Source organism: Morchella importuna (genome assembly GCF_003444635.1).
Source record: "Morchella importuna strain M04M26 chromosome Unknown Morimp01GS003, whole genome shotgun sequence".
Lineage (NCBI taxonomy): Eukaryota > Fungi > Ascomycota > Pezizomycetes > Pezizales > Morchellaceae > Morchella > Morchella importuna.
Genome location: NW_025763400.1, coordinates 297595 through 317063, shown reverse-complemented (window position 1 = coordinate 317063; position 19469 = coordinate 297595). Strand labels below are relative to the sequence as shown.

Below are 19469 nucleotides of genomic sequence, written 5' to 3'. Positions count from 1 at the left end.
GTCTTGCCGGTAATAATTTGGCATCATATGATTCGCGATGTCTCTTCTACTCACTATTACCACCTCTCGTTTCCCACCGGACTGGCTCTTGGAAGACCCAACCAAAGCTTTGATCACTGTTAGGCTAGGCATTCAGTTGTTGGCAAAATGTGTGATCAAGCCTAACTTATCGACTTATCGACTCATCGCGTGTTATTCTACAGCACACACACATGGTAGATTTTCCCTCAATGCAGGGCAAACGTTGGCCTTTATCCAAACCTGTTAACTTTGGAAATTAATGATCCACGTTAAAATTGGTTTTCATCGAGGCTCGAGAAAGGGACATGAATCAAACCGGGCATTAATATCAAAGTTTACTAATCATAAATTATCACTCGAACAGCATTCAGGCTCGGTACGTACCTACACCTTTTTACAAAGAACCACCAAAGAGTCCATGGCGCGCAGAGATTACTGAGGCCGGATCCAGACCCCGATATAGTAGGGCAGAAATCCCTTCCTCTGTTTTCAAGGCACGAATGTTTAGCCATGGTGGGCAACAGTATTACTACATCAAGATTTTATTTGTTGCTAATGCCGCTCTGGGTATCAATAGTACCCTCTAGATCTAGCCGTGAAGCGTTGTGACTTGTATCAAGCTTTTCCGGGAATCCTGATTTCCTGCTTGGGGCGATCGCCAGCGCTAAAAAGCCGTGAAACTCGGGACAGTTTAGGGGATAAGTGGTGCGGTACTTAGAAATCATTTCACATTCACCTAACTTCTAACGTGCATGTGATGACGGATCATCGAACTTGACACGCGCAAAGCAATCCAATGGCTAGATTTCACTCACTAGGAGGTTGGAGAGACTTCACTTCTCATGACATCATGACACGGTTGAGTCGGCAGAGGGTACACATTCAGTATTCATATATAGCTCCCTGTGAGTAAATGCACATATATGTACTATTGTAGATATCGATATATATCACCTTAAGTACCGACTATATATATCTAAATATTTAGGTGGGTTCCCTTTTATCCTTGATATTTACTGGGGTATTAAACAGTGACTTATGGAGATAAATTCCATCCTTATAAAAAGGCATATTCTTTCAGCAAACAGTTTATCAGGATCGAATTATATTACATTACATATGTAGATACATGTATCTTAACTTCGAATTCTCATATCTTGCCTGCCAAGCATAGACGTCACTGTACGGCCCGCAGAGCCTCGAAATCAATGATCTGATCCCCGGCCCGCCGTAATCAATTTCGCAGTGTCGGGATCAGCGAGACGCTAGGAAAGAGGTCCTATACATGTATACATGTAAGCACATTTAGTGGGCTAGGGTCAATTGACTAATCTGGGCTGCACCTTACACCATTAAGGCAATTTCAACGTCCCGCAGCTCATTCTCAACGCAACTGCACACTTCCACCGGTTATGGCTATTCGTGGTCCTGCAAAACGGAAACGCCCAGGTACGTTACCGCTAATTCGTGGTGACAATATGGCAGATATTTTCTGATAGACGATGAAATAATAAAGACAGAGAGCATGCGCAAGAAACGGGCAAACCCAAGGCAAAAAAACCAAAGTCTAAATCGACCACTGCTGGTTAGTTCCCAGAAAAGCGTAAATAAGGCAATAGATTCTGAATGAAGCTGATACCTAAATAGACGAGGAGGAAATCGAAGTAGATGTGGATGAAAATCACAAAGGAGAAGTAGAGGATGAGGAAGATGATGATTATGAAGATAGTCGTTCTCAACAGTACAGTATCCCGACGTTGGGCTACATTAATTCATCACACTCATGCTGACAGGCACCGTGCATTATTAAGAGAAATGATGTTATTCGAAAGAAAACGTTAGAAAAATTCCTACTTGCTGTCATTAGCCAAGTATTCTATTTACTAAGGATTACAGTGAAAGAGATAAAGAAGCATAAGAAGACTAAATCCGACAACAGCACTCTCAAGTTCAAAAAGAAAATAAAAAACAAGGAAGAAACCATCATAAAGCTTCTACAGCAGCAAAGACTCGAGATGTCAGTTATCCTTCTAAATTTCCATGATTTCGGTAACAAATAACCGGTTCCTAGTAAGAACAATGCTATCGGTTTCGCTGAAAACCTCGCCATGCTTCTAGAGAAGGTTTTGGACTCTTCTTTCTCAGAACTTTTAACGGGGTCGTCATCCAACCTGGCTCAAGACCGCCAACAACTTCTCGCTTCTCAGATATCAACTCCAAGTCTTCCGAAAAATCTCATTGCATCTACTCGATCACTCCAAGATATACTTATCACAGTGGCTGACCAGGACCTCGTCATAGGAGAAGGATGGGAGCAGGATGGAGACCTATCTATCACCGCTTTGCGTGATGCCCAACAAAAAGCCTTGTTGAAACTCACAGAGGCGATATCTAAAGATACAGACCACGATGAAGAGGGAAGAGGGGAAGATGTTTCAGAAATGAATTGGGGGGGTGCTGTTAAAAGGACCGAAAAGGGAATTAAAAGGCTTTTGAAGAATGTGCCAATATCTGCCGATGTTGATGGATAGTTCAAAACTGCTTAATAGGTTTCATATCCAAACGGTACATATCATAATATGTACATTTCAAAAAAGAAACCATATTTGCAGAAACAGGCGTCATGGTTAATAGTTAGGTGTGGCATGAGGGACGTTATAGAAAGGCAAACAGAAGACGAATATACATTTTACAATGATTGCGGCCGCGGTAGCAGAAAAACACACACACAAAACAAGTACAGCCCCCAAACTTTCTACCTGGCCTCGAAGCTTTCATCAAAGAATTATTATCTCCGGTTCTTACCCTCTTGAGATGCCCGTTGGTCTCATTGCAGGTATTCCCTGCCTTCTCGAGTAAAGTCCTAAAAGCTGAAGATGACGACCTAGAGTACTCATCCTGCTCTGTCTAATCAGGTTGATCAGTTGCTGCCTGACGGCGCTGCTTGACATACTTTCATTGAGGGAATGTGCGTATCCATCAAAGCTCTGCTCCATAGTCCCTCTTCTCAGGGACCGGTCCCTACTTTTACTTACGGGCGATTGATAGACGTAGTATTCGATAATAGGCCGGGCGAGTTTATGGACTTTCCCGATGATAAGAGGTTCTGGGGTTGTTGTGCAAATGAAATCTAGGGCGGCAGAACAGGGGGTATGGCGATATTGGCTTTTCTGGCGGCGATGACTTATCTGTTTAGTTCGATGATAAGTATATCAAAGCATATGTAGGTACATGTACATGTAGGTATGGGTACTAGAGTACATGTACCTATGGGGTGCGGGAGCTTACTTCGGGAGCTAGCGATTTGGTGGTCATCTCTTTTTAGCCTTCTTCCCTATGAACTATGGGGGAGGTATTTGCAATTTTTGAGTGGTAATAACAGCTAATCTTTGTGGACTTTATCTAGCTATGTATCAGCGGGGGTCCTCCATATTAAGTATTCATGAGCTCATGATAGAAGCTCGTGATATACCTCAAGTCTATTTGATCAATAAGCTTAACATTACTCGGCATATTTAAATTCTTGGTTTTTATAACGAGGAGCTAGACTAGAGTGTGACCTTCAATGGGGGTAGTTGCAGAAAATGTGGCATGAGGAGTACCTACATGATAGTACTCTACTTATTCCAATGCATGCATGCACGTTGTTTTAAAACTCGTGAACTTATGGTCTGGAATTTCGGGTAAGCCCGGAATTTTAGATATTTCTTACGCATATCTATGTAGCTACGTCTCCTAACGAGTTTCTATTTTTTTTTTTTTTTTTTTTTTTTTTTTTTTTTGGGGGGGGGGGTTTATTAGATCTTATTATCGATATAAATTCCCTAACCTCGGTGGAATTAATACCTAGAGTCAGATCGATGATCATGCCGGCCTCAGGCACTGCATGCATTTGTTTTTGAACCACTCATAAAAAAATAAAGAAATCCTTGACCCCTGGGATCAAAATGACTTTCTTGTGGACCCCACTCCGGGTCAATTGGAAGAAAGTGCTCTATGTACAATTGTACAAGTTGCTGGTTAGCCTGCGCAGCCGGCTACTCAATCTATACCTATAATCATGTGGAGATGGGTATATCCGGTGAGTTATCTAAGTATTGCACCTAAATACATGTATGTAGTACTTATGCACGTGTAAGTCTTTATACTAGGTACCATACACCCCCATTTCTTTCTTTGTATCAGGTGTAGCATGCCGTAACCGGTACACATATGCGCTTTCGTTTTTCCCCTGGGGGATTCTAGGGGTTTTTGTTTTCTGCTTTGGAGCACTTGGGAATGAATTAAGGTTACGCAGCCAAGATATCCAACCGCCTCTATGAAATCCAATGGTCTTGATGAACCACGTTGGATTTGTGTATTACTAATTGAGACGATCGAGTAGCAAATGCCATCGCTAATTTGAATCTCAAACTACAATACCTGCACAGTTCAGTGTTTCGCCCAAGATGACCTGCGTCACTCTGCGTGGGGCAGGTGTGTACCTACATGTCAGATAACCACAACTAGAACGCGGGGTTTACCCCAAGAACCTTCCACCATTCGCCTTCTAGCAACTACAATCCTCCTTCCCAACGCTCCATGCTGTCACAAATAGATCTTACTGCAGCTTCGCGCCCTATGTTACTACCAGATGAGACGCTGCTGTTTGTACAAAACGCAGTCGGTCTCTATGAAGGGTATCACTGTGCTTCTCTTTGCTTTCCCGAATAGCTATGACGTAGATAGCTCATACAGTGGCAGTAAATACAAGATACCGAACTACCAGAATGGCTGCACATATCTCACCTCGCACCGCGCTTGTTATGTCGACAATGACGACCCACGTAAATATTCGGTCGCGGTAGACCTGAAAGATGTTGATCGGATCGAGTTCTACGTCTGTCATCCCCATTGGTAACTGTTGCGATATATATATATATATATATTGATATTTTCCAACAGGCAGGCTTCCTCAAGTCTTCTCCAAAGATCACATTACATCTAAAACCCACCATCTCATCTGGCTCTCCTGGAGGTCCCTCCGCTTCATCTACTCCTAGAAATGGGACGCCGCTCATAAGGCCTACATCTCCTCTGCCAGTGTCTACTGGTATTTGGATCTGCCCTATATGCTCGTTCTCAAACCCGGTACCATCCAACTACACACCAGGAGTCATGGCTCCTGGAGCTATTCCTTCTTGTTTAGCATGCGGTATACGCCCCCCCGCGACAGTACTTGATAACTCGTTCCAGCAGCCACCACGGTCTCCGACACCGCTCTCATCGCTATCCACACTATATCCCTCTTCCGCCCCCGGTGGAGAGTCAAGTACATACTCTGACACGACCCTAACATCAGCAGCGGTGCCACAAGACGAAGCAACATTCGCGTGCCCCCGCTGCACATTCCTAAACCATCCGTCTCTCCCCTTCTGCGAGATCTGTGGTGAACGTCTCGTCTCCCCCAACCTCCCCAATGATATCCCGCGTGTCGACTCCCCTGCGCCCATATCATCTGCACATCGCGGCGGCCTCGTAGGCGAGACTGTTGAGCTCGTTAAGTTTTCCTTCCGCGCCGGTGGCGACAGAACATTCCACGAAAAACTTAAATGTGCGCTCGTGCAGCGGAAATGGCTACTCCAAAATGCTCCACCAGTGCCAACGCCGGGTGGCGGCCATATAGGAAACGATGCCAGTGGCCGTACGACGACAAGCACGGGCACAAACGGTGGGATGGAACGAGTAGTCGGCATTGCGGGACTTGAGAGGCAGGGTATGAATATACGAAAGAAGAACCAGGTCGTTATCGAAGACGCGTTCGAGGATCTGGAGGCGCTCATGGGACGCGCAAAAGAGATGGTCGCACTTGCGGAGAGCTTTGCTGTTAGGTTAGCCTCTACGCCCACATTTGCGAACGGGGAGGCCAAGGCCGCCCTTGCGAATTCGACGCAGGCGCTGGGATTGGTCACTAGGGATATGCTCGGGGCTGGTGGAAGTGGAGATTCAGACCTATACCTATCAGAGCTCGCCCGCCAGGTCGCCGAATTCCTAGCCGATGATAAAAGGAGCATTTTGAAGAAAGAAGGCGGCGTTATCACGCTTGTAGACTTGTGGGCAGTTTACAACCGTGCTAGAGGGATCGATCTGATATCTCCTACGGATCTGGAAAAGGCTGCACAGCTATTTGAAAAACTGAAGTTGCCAGTGCGATTGAGGAGGTTTAAAAGTGGGCTGCTGGTTGTGCAGGAGGCCAGAAGCACTGATGCAGAAACAATCAGACGCATTATGGAATGGATCAATGTTGATGCCGGGAGCAAGTGGGGAAGAGGTGTCACAGCCAGTGAGGCGGCTGAGAGGTTTGGGTGGAGTGTTGGGGTTGCAAGTGAGGAGTTAGAAATGGCGGAAGAGAAAGGAGTGTTGTGCAGAGATGTAGGCATTGAGGGTGTCAGGTTTTGGGGGAATGCATTTTTGAGGGGTGAGACCAAGGCATAGTTTAGGCGCCTTTTGATTTTTTTTCTCTCTTTTTTTTTATTGCTACATCTTAGGATATTAAATCAGTTGACCGATTTCAGGCGCTCAATTGCCTTATCACGAATACATATCTACACTGTACGATAGCTTGGTAGTTAGATTTATGCAATGAATATATATACACAGGAGTTAGAATTTTTCCCGGGAATGATACCTGTGGATTCTAGAGTACAATCGTTCGGAGCCGTGTTGACTATCAATTCAAGCAAGCACGAGCCAGACCGGGCCCTATATAACCCTGTAGAGGCACATACAAGTACGTGATGCACTTAATTTAGTTACACAGGTCTCAGTATTATATATATATATTAAGCATAAACTGAAGTAACGAGGATAACCTAAGACGCATGTACTCCATATATACATTTAAAAAAAAAAGGTGTAATATGGCATGCCAGAGCTTCATATATACCTACATGTACTTATACTAAGTGGTTTCTAGATCTCCTATCACTTTCACGTTTCCATTCCACCCATTTTGCTCTATAGAGAGACCCTATCAATTAGCAGCCGTTGGTAGTAATATCACTCTGATCCTTCAATTTTCAATAATCAAGGTCCCTTGCCTACAGAATATGATGCTTCGGATCAATGATAGGGTGTAAGGAAATTCAGAATATGTAGTCAAATTAACTGATCCAGCTTCAGTATGGAAACCGTTTTTCTTCTTTTGTTTATACAGGTGATGAATGCGCCAGAAATTTAAAACACCACAAATTTAAAACACCACAATGACTCAGTGGTTGATACACAGCCCAGCCAATATACACATGTCATCCCTAGAGCCTTCAAATCGAAGTCCTTATTTCTTCCCCTTCTTTCCCTTTCCCTTCGGTGCCGCGGCCACCTGCGCTGGTTTCGGCGGCTCCTCCGTAATTGACGAAAACAGATCCATCAAATTATCGTCCTCCTCGGTTCCCTCCTCGTCGATATCGAATCCACGCCCATACCTCAACCTGAAAGCCTTCAACTTTCCTGCCTCATCCTCTTCCAGCCCCGCCAAAAGCGCATCACTCGCATTCCAGATCGGGTGATTGCGTACATCTTTTGTCGTACGGATGACCCCCTTGGGACTGGTGGTCAGCTGCTTGTATGATGATCCGTCGGAGAGTATCACGATCTGGTCGAGGAGGTGGGGGCGCTTGGGGCGCTGAAGGAGACGAGCATTGCGGGATTGTGTGGGGAGAAGGCGGAGTGCTTGGAAGGGAGTTGAGGTGGGGACTCGGAGGAGTGGTCGGAGGGCGGTGGTTGACATTGCGATGGGTTTGTTGGGCGTGTGCGAATGGGCTTTTTTTTGGTGGGGGATATGCAAAGAAGTGGGATTGAAGGTTTTGGTGTGGCGTTCAAAATGTGGCAGGTATGGTGCGCCCACGCTTAAAGGTAGCGGATCGCGACGAAATGTCAATGGCTTATAACTTTGCGACGAAAAACCGTAAAAAAAAAAGCGTAATGATAGAACTCTAGTACTAGTGATGAGGTTTAGTTCTATCGTTGCAGAATTTTAATATCTGTCTGGGTTGTAAAGCCTTAGGAAGTTGAAATTGTGTATTTTTGTATGTAAAATGCGCCAAGACTGAACAAAGTGGAACAGTATTATACCCATTTATACCCCAGAAAAGCAAACCTGACTGATCCGTAGCAGTAATGCTAGAAATGGGCCCTCTTATTGGCCCATGAGGCCCTATTGCAGCCACAATTGTTCCACTTCCGTATGCCGCCATATCACCTTTAAGAGTGTGCGCACCATATGTGGCAGTGCCATGTTCATAAGCTGTCACTCGTGGGTTGTGCCCGCTCATGATCTCTACCGGCAACGAGCACGAGCGACCCCTACCATTAATTATGCTCTGTAGTTTACTTTGGTTAGTTAGTTCGAAATGAAGACTAAATACATGTAGTCCGTTAATATTGTAGAACAAAGATATTTGTGTGATCGTGATATTCTACTATTATGTCTTGCCAATTGCTCCACAGCCCCTGCTCCTCATAAGCTAGTAACTTTATAAATTTAAAGGCCCAAAAACTCACTCTGCCCTATCTCCGTTAGTGTATTGTAAACGGAGAAATATTGAAACAGAGTTTATGAGAGATGTGGCCATGGGAGAAGAGTAAGCCAGAGCTGCCTGGCCCGTTTAGCAATATTTGAGGCCAAAACAGGGCCTGGGGTCGGGGCCTTGGGGGTTGGGAACCATATGGTTTCAACACCTTTTTTGTGTATATATATACGTTCTATCTTGCCGTTAAAAAAGATCCTCAACGTTGTTGTGCACACCAAACATATTTTTTTCTTCCTTTCTTTTTCTTTTCAAAACAGGGTTGTGATTATAACGGGGCCTAGGGGCCCTCAGCTCCGTTGTCTCTGTTGGGTGCTTTTGATCTCCGGATAATCGGCTTCTGGATTTGACTAAACTAAGACTATGATTTTAGGAGTAACTATTGCAATCGACACCTCACAAGGGAGACATACTTAGTTACTTTGTATGCATAGTCGGGAAACTTAGAGAGTATAATTAATCCCGAATTGGTGACATCATGTAAAACACCTCATGAAAAATCACTCGGTATTAGACCTCAAAATGACGTTCCGGGTACGGTCTCATAAAGTGGCCCTGTCTGGGGTTCTACACAGCCAGTACATAAAAAGGTCGGGATCTGGGTACGAGATCAAACGACAGGAGGGTAAGGAGATCTCTTGTAGTAGGTACATGTGCACGCTCTTGGTATAGCGTTTTTGAAGCCTAGAAATGGTTGTTCTTTTCGCTCCAGTTTCAAACACAAGCCCATCAACCCCCGGCGACACTAAGGAAAAGGTCATAGTTAACCTAGGGCCCGCCGCATTCGTTAATGGCATAAAATACACACATGGGAATGGTGGAAATTCTCAGCAAAAACATGATTACGGCATACAATATTAGATCATTTTACAAACTACGCCCGTCGCTCCATTCCCCAAGTCAGATTTATACCTTAAGCCATAGGTTGAATACACCTTTCGCATATTCAACAATCTCATCACCGCCCAACTTACTATCTCCGTAAATACGATCTACGAAGCTAATCGGTACCTCCGCAACCGAGTACCCAAGCGCTCTCGCACTAAACGCATCACTCGTCAGCAAATGCTCACTGCCTTAGAGGCTATAAGCGGGGATAGATTTGAACTTACCGAACCATCATTTCCATTTGAAACGTGTATCCCTTACTCTCCGTGGTTTGGATGACCTTCTCCAGAACATGCTTCTTATACAATCTGAAGCTTCCAGTAAGATCGCTGACATTGGGTCGTAGTACTACAGACGCCAACAGGTTCGCACCCCGCGAAACCAGCTTGCGCTTGAAGTCCCAACCGTAGACGCCACCATCACCCGCGTAGCGCGTCCCGGTCACGATGTCATAATTCTTTGTTTTTTGCTTCGCAATGAATTCTGCGATGAACTTCGGCTGTGTTGCGCGCGCCATATTAGTAAGGGGTCACTACATGCACCACCGGAGTCTCTAAAAAGGGGGTATTACATGGTGGGAGAAATCGGCGTCCATGATGATAACAAAATTCCCAGTCACAAACTGAAGCCCGTGAACATACGCGGTTCCGAGACCGAGCTTTCCGGCGCGCGGTTTGAGGACGATGCGGTTGGGGCCGTAAGCAGTGATAAGTTGTTTCGCGACTTCCTGGGTTCCGTCGGGGGAGCCATCGTCAACAATAATGAGTTCCCAGTCGAGCTTGCTGTAGGTGAAGGAGTAGATATTAATGTCCGTGCTTTTGTGTTAGGCGGGGTGGGGTACTACTGTTCTGTAAATGTCTTTTCCAAGAGCCAGGTTATGACGGGGAGGTTCTTGCGCTCATTATATGTGGGGAGAATGACGGAATATTTGTCTTTTGGTATTGGGGCCATTGCAGGAGACTGTTAAGAACGAGAGTCAAAGTTATAATATAAATAAATAGCAAGAAGTAAATAGTGAAAGGAGTGTGAGAGTCTGTGGGTACTGGTGGAGGGTGAGGGCTGAGAGAGCGTGTACAAGAATAGAGAAAGAGACGTGTCGTTAATAGGAGAAGAGCTCCAATCTCGAACTCGAAACATCCCATAACCTAACCCAGATTAAGCCTACATACTTTAGTTAGGTGAGCTGGCCGGGTAACCCCCCCTGCAACATCATTCTCTCCACACCCCATGAATAATACGTCGCGAAACCTCACCCACCTCCTTCAACAATATTCCGGCCCAGCTAAGTCAATCAAACACACCACTACCGCCTGTCACTCATTCAAACAATCGCCACTTCTCCAAAAAAAATATCGCCCCGTAACTCTTTTCTAGAGTAAGATAGCCCGAAATGGTCGCCGCTATGGAACCAGTTTCCTCCCCTCAAGCGATCCCGTCTGACGCGAAAACCGCCGTGGTTGTCAACGGCACAGAAAAACCTACCGCGATTAGCAACACCCCCATAACCACAACCAGTACGGGTAAGGCTGTAAAGAAGGGGAAGAACCAGCTCCGACGCGAGAAGAAGAAGCAAAGGAAGGCACAGGAGCGGGAAGGGAGCGTAGTCACAGAATCTGAGAGTGAATCTGTATGTATAAACCAATGAGGTGTTCCTTGTGACTCTTTTTTCGAGAGTCTATTTTCTTCTGCTTTAATTATAATTGTCTAATGGCCGTTCAGGAATCGGTTGCAGCCTCTTCGAATGTGCGGCTTAATCTTGTCCCGGAGAGCACTCCTGACTTCAAGAGCAGCGATTTGGAATTAGACGAGAGCGACCCGAACTTCGCCGAGTACCAAAGGATTCTCCAGAAATTTAACGTTGTCGATGTTTGTGCCCTTCTCACGCATAACTGATATCTATCTCTAAACTAATCCAAATTATAGGATGCCAAAGCGATTGAGGACAAAGGCGAGATCATGGGTCTTGAAGACGACATGATACCTGACGAACCTGAAGAGAATCCTGATGTTCCGAAGCTCTCGAAAAAGGCGCGAAAGGCCAGAGACAAGCTCAGTGTTGCCGAGCTCAAGGTGCGTTGTCTTATCCTCCCTTTTCTACCCTCTACATATCTCGGAAAATGCGCAGACTCTTAAACTCCACCCTCCCCCAAAGTCATGAAAACCTCTCTGGCTTTGGCTAGGAAGAGCTCTGTCTGTGTAACGCACCGTGATATCTCTGCTTGACGAGTCGGGGATGCTGTAGATATCCATAAAGCAAGCGGAAGCAAGATCCAGCGTTTTTGGTGGCGAATTCAGCATTTACATCATATGTTTTGAGTCAACGAGAATAAGAAAAGGGAAGGGGGCAGAATTCAAACAGTACTGACACATGCTCCCAGGCACTCGTTAAACGTCCCGAAACAGTCGAATGGACCGATACCTCGGCCCAAGACCCCCGCCTCCTCGTTCATCTCAAATCGTACCGCAATTGCGTACCCGTACCTAATCACTGGTCACTCAAACGCGAATATCTTTCGTCAAAGCGAGGAATGGAGAAACCTCCCTTTGAACTACCGAAGTTTATTAGAGACACAGGTATCATGGAGATGCGCGACTCAGTGAAGGAGAAAGAAGAAGCCCAAACATTAAAATCTAAGATTCGGGAACGTGTTCAGCCAAAGATGGGAAAATTAGATATCGACTACCAGAAGCTTCATGATGCGTTTTTTAGATTCCAGACGAAACCACCATTGACGATGTATGGGGAGATTTATTACGAGGGGAAGGAATACGAGACCAATCTCAAGGATAGACGGCCCGGCGAACTAAGTGAGGAACTAAAGGAGGCACTGAATATACCCCCAGGCGCTCCGCCACCATGGCTTATTAACATGCAACGGTTTGGACCCCCGCCTAGCTATCCGAGCCTGAAGATTCCAGGTCTGAACGCCCCGATCCCAGCAGGCGCACAGTGGGGTTTCCACCCAGGTGGTTATGGAAAACCGCCCACGGACGAATACAATCGTCCACTCTACGGAGATGTGTTTGGTGTCCTGCAGGCACAAGCGCCCACGCAAACAGGTGAACCTGTAGAGAAGACATTGTGGGGTGAGTTGGTACCAGAGGAAGATGGCTCCTCTTCGGAGGAGGAAGAGGACGATGAAGAGGAGGAAGAGGGTGATGAGGAATTTACAGAGGGTCTCACAACTCCGAGTGGAATGGATACACCCTCCGGCATGGTCTCAGCCGTACCCAGCGAATTCGAGCCTGTTGATGGTGGATTTGAGCTGCGGAAGAGGAGGGACGGAACAGAGACAGAGGAAGACACAGTTCAGAAGAGCCTTTACACTGTGCTGCCTGAACAAAACATCCGTGCCAAGGGTTTCTTCGGAGGGGAGCGCGCTTATGATATCTCAAAGGCGACTCGTACAGATCTACCCGTGCTAGGACAAGAAGACCGAAAGGTTTGTTTCTTCACCCCCAGCTATTTTGAGGCTATTTACTAATCAACATGTACAGCGCAAGAAGCCTGGTGACATTGAAGTAACATTGGATCCTAGCGAGCTTGAAAACTCGGACGGCCTAAGTAGTGAAGCTGTAAAGGCACAATACGAAGCGCAGCAGGAAGCACAAAGAAGGGAAAGCCAAGGATTCCAGGAGGACTTGAGTGATATGATCGCAGCAGAGAGTAGGAAGAGGCAGAAGAGAGATGAGGAGAACGCGAAGAGGAAGAAAGACAAGTACAGGTTTTAAACGGATATATGCATTGAAAAAAAGTGCAGTGGTGTGTATTTTTTATACTTGCGGTTTTGGCTTTTCTTCCTTTTATTTCGATCTGGTTCATCTTTCTTCTACTATCAGGTTGTTTGATGCTGTGCTTTTCTTTGTGTTCTATTATTAATAAGGGTTGGCTGTCTGATCATCTACTCACATACCGAGAAATTTTCACAGAGGAGAGAATCCTTTGACCTTGGCTATGAGAGCATGTGTTTGCGTAAGGGAGGGAGGGGCGTGGAGTTGTTGATGAGTATGAATGGAAGCTTTCCTTTTTTCTTTTTTTCTTTTTCATTGTAAAGTAGACTGAGTGCTGGTGTTTTTATTTTCTTTGCAATGCCGGAATTTGATGAAAATGGAGACACGATGGTTCAAAAGCATGTAAGTCCATGGTGCGACAGGCGGGGAGGAGGATGGATGGCTATTTTCCCAGATTCAATCGACCCAGTGGGAGAGAGAGTGCCATGTTAATAACCTCTATTTCCATATGTACATAGGTGTTAATCGATACCTCCACTAATATCGGTACTGTGATGCCAATCATCATCACTAATTGTCTAGAGTTGCATTGCGAGAGCTCATATGAGCTCAATCCATTCGGATCATAACATATCACTCGGTTTGGGCGCGTCCTTATGCTGAACCTTGAGCAGCAGTATTCATCAGTGCTCAAGATGAGCCGATTGTCAAGCATTATTCTACGCATGCCGGTAAAATCTGGACGGCTCGCTATGTGCTATCATACCCAGGCCCGCCCACTCTATGCTATAATCAGATCGTATTTCTATACATAATAACATTCTTGCGATAATTCCAACCGAAACGGCTTTAGAAAGATATTTAGAAACCCTTCGTCTGGTGATCACTTCATGTCGGTGCGAAGAGTGTGACTCGTGCTAAGAGACCTCTTTCAATTATTTGACCCATACCTACATGTAGTCAGGTCCTCTACTGTAGTTGTAGCATTGTAAAACGGTGAGATAAATATGGCACTTTGTATCTACGTTTGGTGGTCACATTCCAATGTCCTTTGTCTTCGGGAAGTGCCGGGAAATACGTGTTCAGCTTCATTATATATCACTCGATTATCCGGCGAGTGATAAGTCGTGATAGCACGAGTTTTTTTTTTTTGTTTGTTTAATTGCATGCAACCTTACAGTTATGGCAATAGCCCCTGAACTACCCGCTCTCTTCCGCCTCCTCTCACGTTTGGCTGACATAGGAAATATATAAAAATCGTGATAGCACGAGTCAAAATTGCCTAACTTCATTGAGTTTACACCTATTGTGCGAAAATGTTCTACTGTTTTTGTATCGGTCCAAGAATGGCGATAGAGGCCTGGGCCTTGGGGAAAGATGTTTCTTTGTTTTGTGAGCAGAAGTCTTGTCACCTTCGTCAATCGCTACTTAGGTAACGCTCGACCAAACCATGCGTCCAAAGAATAGAAACCAGAGAAAGAATGCATTCCCCAAACGCCGTTGCTATCAAGACTTAGAAAATTGTGGGGGAAGGCATAAGGTGAGAAGGATAAGGCGGTTAAGAAGCTAAGAAGAAATGCCCCGTATGCAGAAAACTCAAGACCTCCCTTAAAAAAAAAATTCAGTCATGAACACTCGCCCTCAAAATACAAACAAAATAAGTAAAATGTATGCCGTGATTCGTTAGCGAGCATAAAAGTAAAGAAAATAAAAACCCAAGCATTTCCCAAAATAATTTCAAAATGATCAGTCAAAAACGCCATAAACCCGGAAAGCAGGTCGAAAACAACAAAAACTGCCAAACCCTCCGAGTTAGGATATGCCACTCAAGTTTGAGAGTGATGGTCATGACGAAATACCTTCGCTCACTTTTTAACATATCGGTTATCTTTTAACCTGTTCCGTAGCACGATTCACGGCCAAAATCTTCCCCTAATCTTCTCCTTGGCTCCTTTATTCTCGAGCTGAAGACTCCTTTCATAAAGCCCCTGCAGAGTGTTAGTTCTTGGATTCCAGTTACATGCAAATGAAGGCGCAGGTACATAAACCCGAGAAACATACATCATCGTTCATACTCGACACAGCATCCCTAATCAGTTTCTCCACCAACTGGTTCCTGACTAAGTCATGATAAGGGGTTGCTTGGCTCTTATCAATGATCATCAAGACATCCCCCATGACCTGGAACTTATTCCAGTTGATCTTTTCCCCATCCTGGAGAAATGTTCTATTTCCCTCCTCTGCAGATACCAAGTCTCTTCTATGAAGTGGAAGGAATGGAACCCGTTGTGTCGAAGTGTTTTCCCATGCCAGTCGATATTTAGCATGGCTCATGTGCGTCCCCATTAATAGCTCCAGCCTCATGAAATTCCTACCCGCCTGCTGGTTCACGAGATCCCTCGTGATACTTAGCCGATGAACCGCAGTGCCATTTATGCCAGCTATAACAGCCCCAAGGGCATTGTAGTTATTCATGTGCCTGAGTGACTGCGGCGCGATCAGTTCTCTGTACTAAATATGTAATATGTTGACAGCTTTACTTACCCAAGCGACGGACATGAATTTCTCTAGAGCTTTTGCCCTGTGTTTCGGTTTTGGCTTTTCGAGTATTACACTAGCCACCCAGTACGCAACGTGGTTGAAGTGGCTGATCAACTGATTGACATGTTTCAAACTCGGATACTTGTCTTTCTGATCTGCTGGGATGCTGACATGACGCACTAGATCTCTTGGCTTGATTTTTGAGAACTCCTGCCAGTCCATCCTTGTCAATTCATATGCGATATCTTCGTCCGGTATTCCCATGAATAAGTCATATTGTGAGTTCCAAGGTGTCATCGATGAGATAAACCCCTCTCCCCGCAGCAACGATTGTGACGAGGCGGTGTTGACTGTCGACATTGTGGGAACTTCAGATGCTCTTCTTCTGTTGAAGTCTGTTTCTGTAGGGACATTGAGCGCTCCATCTGAGGCAGCGCGGATACCACTATACCCGTCTGTGGTTGTTACACTATCTTGTGATACTGAATGGGTTGTCAAGAAACTCCTCAGACTATCTCGCCTCTCGGTGTCAGAGTCTGAAATTGCCCATATACTGTCATCATCTTCATGTCCTTGCGCTAGAGTCTTCCTCATCTCAGTTGCCAACAACGCCAAGCTCCTGTTCGCCATAATCACATTCAAGAAACTTATCAACCTCTGCCGTGTTTTTGGGTGTGCAAAATCTCCCGGGTGTGACGTGACCCATTGACATAAAATGGTACAGTACCGCAGCTGAGCCGAAATCCGATGCAACGCTATCGGATCGGAATTGGCCTGATCAAATCGGTCCAATATCGAATTGAGAAGGTCTCGCGGAGGTGCGAATTTTCGAAAAAAGCACAAAAAGATCTTTGCGAAGTCCTGATCGCCCCGAGACATTGTTTGCCGGAGTAGCCTATCAACCAGCTCGTCCCACGTGTAACCCCTGCTCTGTGCCGGTTTGTCCCCATCATCAAACTCATCCACCCCACTTTCACGATCCAGTAGCGGTATATCATCCGGATCCTTAATCGTATCTTCGTCGTCCATATCTAGGAATGATGAACCTCGAGCCCGATCTAAATCTTGGTAAGACATAGAGTTAGAACGCAGACTTGCCGTTCCAAGATTCTGTTGTGTAATGCTGAACGGGCTATCCGATACAACCTCCAGATATGGCGCTCCAGTTCCAGTTGAAGAAAGTGTTATTTGTGGCGTCGCCCCACCGGAAACCCTCTGAGGTCTTGTATCAAAAAGCTGCCCGCTAGATAAAGAGGTTGAACTGTTGAGTGCTAGCGTTCCCAGCGCAGGGTTGATTGGCGACCTCGTCAATCTTGAATGTCCATGGGATGAGCTCTCTGAGCCGTCCTTTAGGTATGTTGTCGAGAATTCGGAGCTTGCGCGACTATGTCCGCTCCGACCGGTTGATGGTCTCGGAGATGTCGTTCGACTATTGTTCGTCGCAGACGAATTCGCACGTCGCCGACCATTCAAATGTCGCGCACTCTTCTCTGGAGCCGCAGACCAAATTATTAGCATTTGGCAGATAATAAGAAATGTCACTCAATATATACGCTGTCAAAGTCAAAAATGAGAGGGTGGAAGGATAGATAGGATGGAAATCGTGAAGTTTGCAAAGGCCGTAAACAAGTATCCTTGTTCTCTGGTCTTTGACAAATCTATGAATCCTGAAGACGAGGGAGTGCTGGCACCGCGAACGGAAAGAAAAGAACGCAAAGTTGCGGCTGTCAAGTACAAAAGATAAAACCATCATCATCCCAGTCAAGCGACAGGAGAGAGATGATTGACGGTCCCCAGCACGGTACTCTATCCTTTTTCCCGCACTTGCATTCTGGCAGGAGCGAGGTGACGGAAAATAGATACAGTACTGTATCTGATAGGGAAAGTGGTACTCGCAACCGAAACAAAAACAAAAACATAAACACATCCTGCAGACGCCAATTATCCTTATTGGGCTTTGGGGGGGGATCGTTATCCAATTTTACCGTAACCACAAAAGGGCAACAATAAAGACCGGCGAAAACAAAGCAAAAGCAACAAAGCAACAAAGCCGCAAAATAATACCACAAAAACCAAAAAATAGAAAGGAGCGCACAAACCATTTTTCCTGACGATCATGTTCAAGATTACATTCAAACATTTCTTTTGGGAATCAGGCGAAGCAATCGAAGTTTGCATTGTTTCATATCCGCCAACTGCTCCCAAATTCTCGATATTGCTGGGGTTAAGCTGGCGCTGCGGTGCGTCGCATTTGCACGAGACCACCAGGGCCGGGAGAAGAGCCCTTGCGAGTGCATCTAATTTATTCAAAACCATGATCAGCGAGGAAACAATACCTATGATAGAAAGTCGAGAGAGAAATGAAGTGGGGATCCGCAAGAATATGAAAGGGCAGTAGGTCAGGCGGATGACAGCTGGAGGCCTTCACTCACCGAGAGATTCGGACAGTTTTGAAATACTCTCCTGGTTGGTCACGTCGTATAAAATAAGTACGCCGTCAACGAATGGTAGTCTCTGGCCATCTGCCGCCATCTAGTTTTACCATCAGCGAAAAGGAACCTCCCAATGATTATGCGATTCGGCCCCATAGGGCAGCCGGCAGAAATTTAGAAAACCCACCCGCGGCCAAACCAACGGCTGAGACCCGAAATCGAGTTTCGCCCAATCTAGCTCGACCAGTATGACATTACACTGCGACCGCTCAACGGTCATAAACTTGCAAGATACCATATCCTTGGTAGATGGAGATTTCAGGTCATAGGCTTTTTGAATGAAGGTACTTTTTCCTACGCCCCGTGCCCCTACAACGGCGATACAGATGTCGCGTGTGGAATTGTTTGAAGACATCTACATTGCGCAAGAAAAGATTCAAAGGATAGGAGAATGTCAGCTTTCCGGTGATCATGCATTAACGAGGATATAGGACCTCCGACACATAAATATAGGCATGCTGACGTCAACGATAGAGAAAAAAGCACGCACATTTTCAAAATCTTTTAGACCTGTATAATGCTCACCATATTGCGATTGTGAGCCAGTTATGGAATGGCCAGATAGATGACTGCCTGTGTAATTTGCGAAGGGGCCGATTCCTAACCCGGTCGGAGAGGTACCGGGAGATATAAATGAGAGACTGGTCTGTGAGGAAGCTGACGGGGGACTGCTCGGTCTCGGCCGCTGTAGTTTTCGGGCAGTCTTGCGGGGAGGTGGATGCTGAAGTTGTGTGATAAACACTGTGGAATCTTCGGAAGATCGACCTCCGGCTTTGGTGGTGCTTGTTGTGCTTGTTGTGCTAGTAGTGTCCGCGCTATAAAATGATTTTGGTGAGGGGGGTTCGTGATCCTGATCCTCGATTGTTTGCGCAAGCGGGTGCAGTCCAAAGAAATCCTCTTCCAAGAAGCTCTTTGAATTGTCGGATTCTTCGTAGATAGGTAGATGATGGTGGGGGACTGGTACGGCAGGCTCGGAAGAGGGCGACTGAGAGCTTCTGGAGAACAGGAAAGACTGGAAACTGGGAGTTGTGCCGAGGGTGCTAGGGGCTGCTGCTTCTTGTGGATGTGGAGGGGACGATGGAGATCGTATTCGAGATTGCTGGCTATTGGATCGAGAACCTGGGGCAGAACTCACTGTGGTGTTTCGAGGCGATCTGGGAGTTTTTGGCTTCAGTCTCTTTGAAGGAACGGCGACGAAGGAAGCACCGGCACCTGCGGCCGTAATCAT

The 19469-nt window shown here is 45.9% G+C and overlaps 7 protein-coding genes across 7 annotated transcripts; 4 read left to right on the top strand and 3 right to left on the bottom strand.

The window, feature by feature from the left end:
- Window positions 1-1433: 1433 nt before the first annotated feature.
- On the top strand, window positions 1434-2552 carry LAJ45_01599 (uncharacterized protein; the record flags this gene model as incomplete). Its single annotated transcript, XM_046111192.1, has 6 exons — window positions 1434-1470; window positions 1538-1606; window positions 1669-1762; window positions 1833-1858; window positions 1918-2038; window positions 2093-2552. The coding sequence occupies 6 exons, from the start codon at window positions 1434-1436 to the stop codon at window positions 2550-2552; spliced, it is 807 nt and encodes a 268-aa protein (XP_045975136.1).
- A 163-nt stretch (window positions 2553-2715) lies between these two features.
- On the top strand, window positions 2716-3155 carry LAJ45_01598 (uncharacterized protein; the record flags this gene model as incomplete). The annotated part of the gene is made up of 4 exons (XM_046111191.1): window positions 2716-2758; window positions 2836-2857; window positions 2910-2989; window positions 3070-3155. The coding sequence occupies 4 exons, from the start codon at window positions 2716-2718 to the stop codon at window positions 3153-3155; spliced, it is 231 nt and encodes a 76-aa protein (XP_045975135.1).
- A 1447-nt stretch (window positions 3156-4602) lies between these two features.
- LAJ45_01597 (uncharacterized protein) lies at window positions 4603-6495 on the top strand (the record flags this gene model as incomplete). Its single annotated transcript, XM_046111190.1, has 3 exons — window positions 4603-4700; window positions 4765-4900; window positions 4966-6495. 3 exons carry the CDS (start codon window positions 4603-4605, stop codon window positions 6493-6495), a joined length of 1764 nt encoding a protein of 587 aa, XP_045975134.1.
- An 841-nt stretch (window positions 6496-7336) lies between these two features.
- LAJ45_01596 (uncharacterized protein) lies at window positions 7337-7789 on the bottom strand (the record flags this gene model as incomplete). The annotated part of the gene is made up of 1 exon (XM_046111189.1): window positions 7337-7789. One exon carries the CDS (start codon window positions 7787-7789, stop codon window positions 7337-7339), a length of 453 nt encoding a protein of 150 aa, XP_045975133.1.
- Window positions 7790-9494: 1705 nt separating this feature from the next.
- Window positions 9495-10427, bottom strand: LAJ45_01595 (uncharacterized protein; the record flags this gene model as incomplete). The annotated part of the gene is made up of 4 exons (XM_046111188.1): window positions 9495-9630; window positions 9701-9975; window positions 10048-10258; window positions 10321-10427. The coding sequence occupies 4 exons, from the start codon at window positions 10425-10427 to the stop codon at window positions 9495-9497; spliced, it is 729 nt and encodes a 242-aa protein (XP_045975132.1).
- A 439-nt stretch (window positions 10428-10866) lies between these two features.
- LAJ45_01594 (uncharacterized protein) lies at window positions 10867-13423 on the top strand (the record flags this gene model as incomplete). Its single annotated transcript, XM_046111187.1, has 7 exons — window positions 10867-11103; window positions 11196-11342; window positions 11400-11546; window positions 11855-12919; window positions 12975-13195; window positions 13238-13239; window positions 13407-13423. 7 exons carry the CDS (start codon window positions 10867-10869, stop codon window positions 13421-13423), a joined length of 1836 nt encoding a protein of 611 aa, XP_045975131.1.
- A 1531-nt stretch (window positions 13424-14954) lies between these two features.
- Window positions 14955-19469, bottom strand: LAJ45_01593 (uncharacterized protein; the record flags this gene model as incomplete). Its single annotated transcript, XM_046111186.1, has 10 exons — window positions 14955-15003; window positions 15068-15076; window positions 15126-15196; window positions 15270-15695; window positions 15753-15863; window positions 15930-17239; window positions 17849-18046; window positions 18182-18281; window positions 18369-18596; window positions 18732-19469. 10 exons carry the CDS (start codon window positions 19467-19469, stop codon window positions 14955-14957), a joined length of 3240 nt encoding a protein of 1079 aa, XP_045975130.1.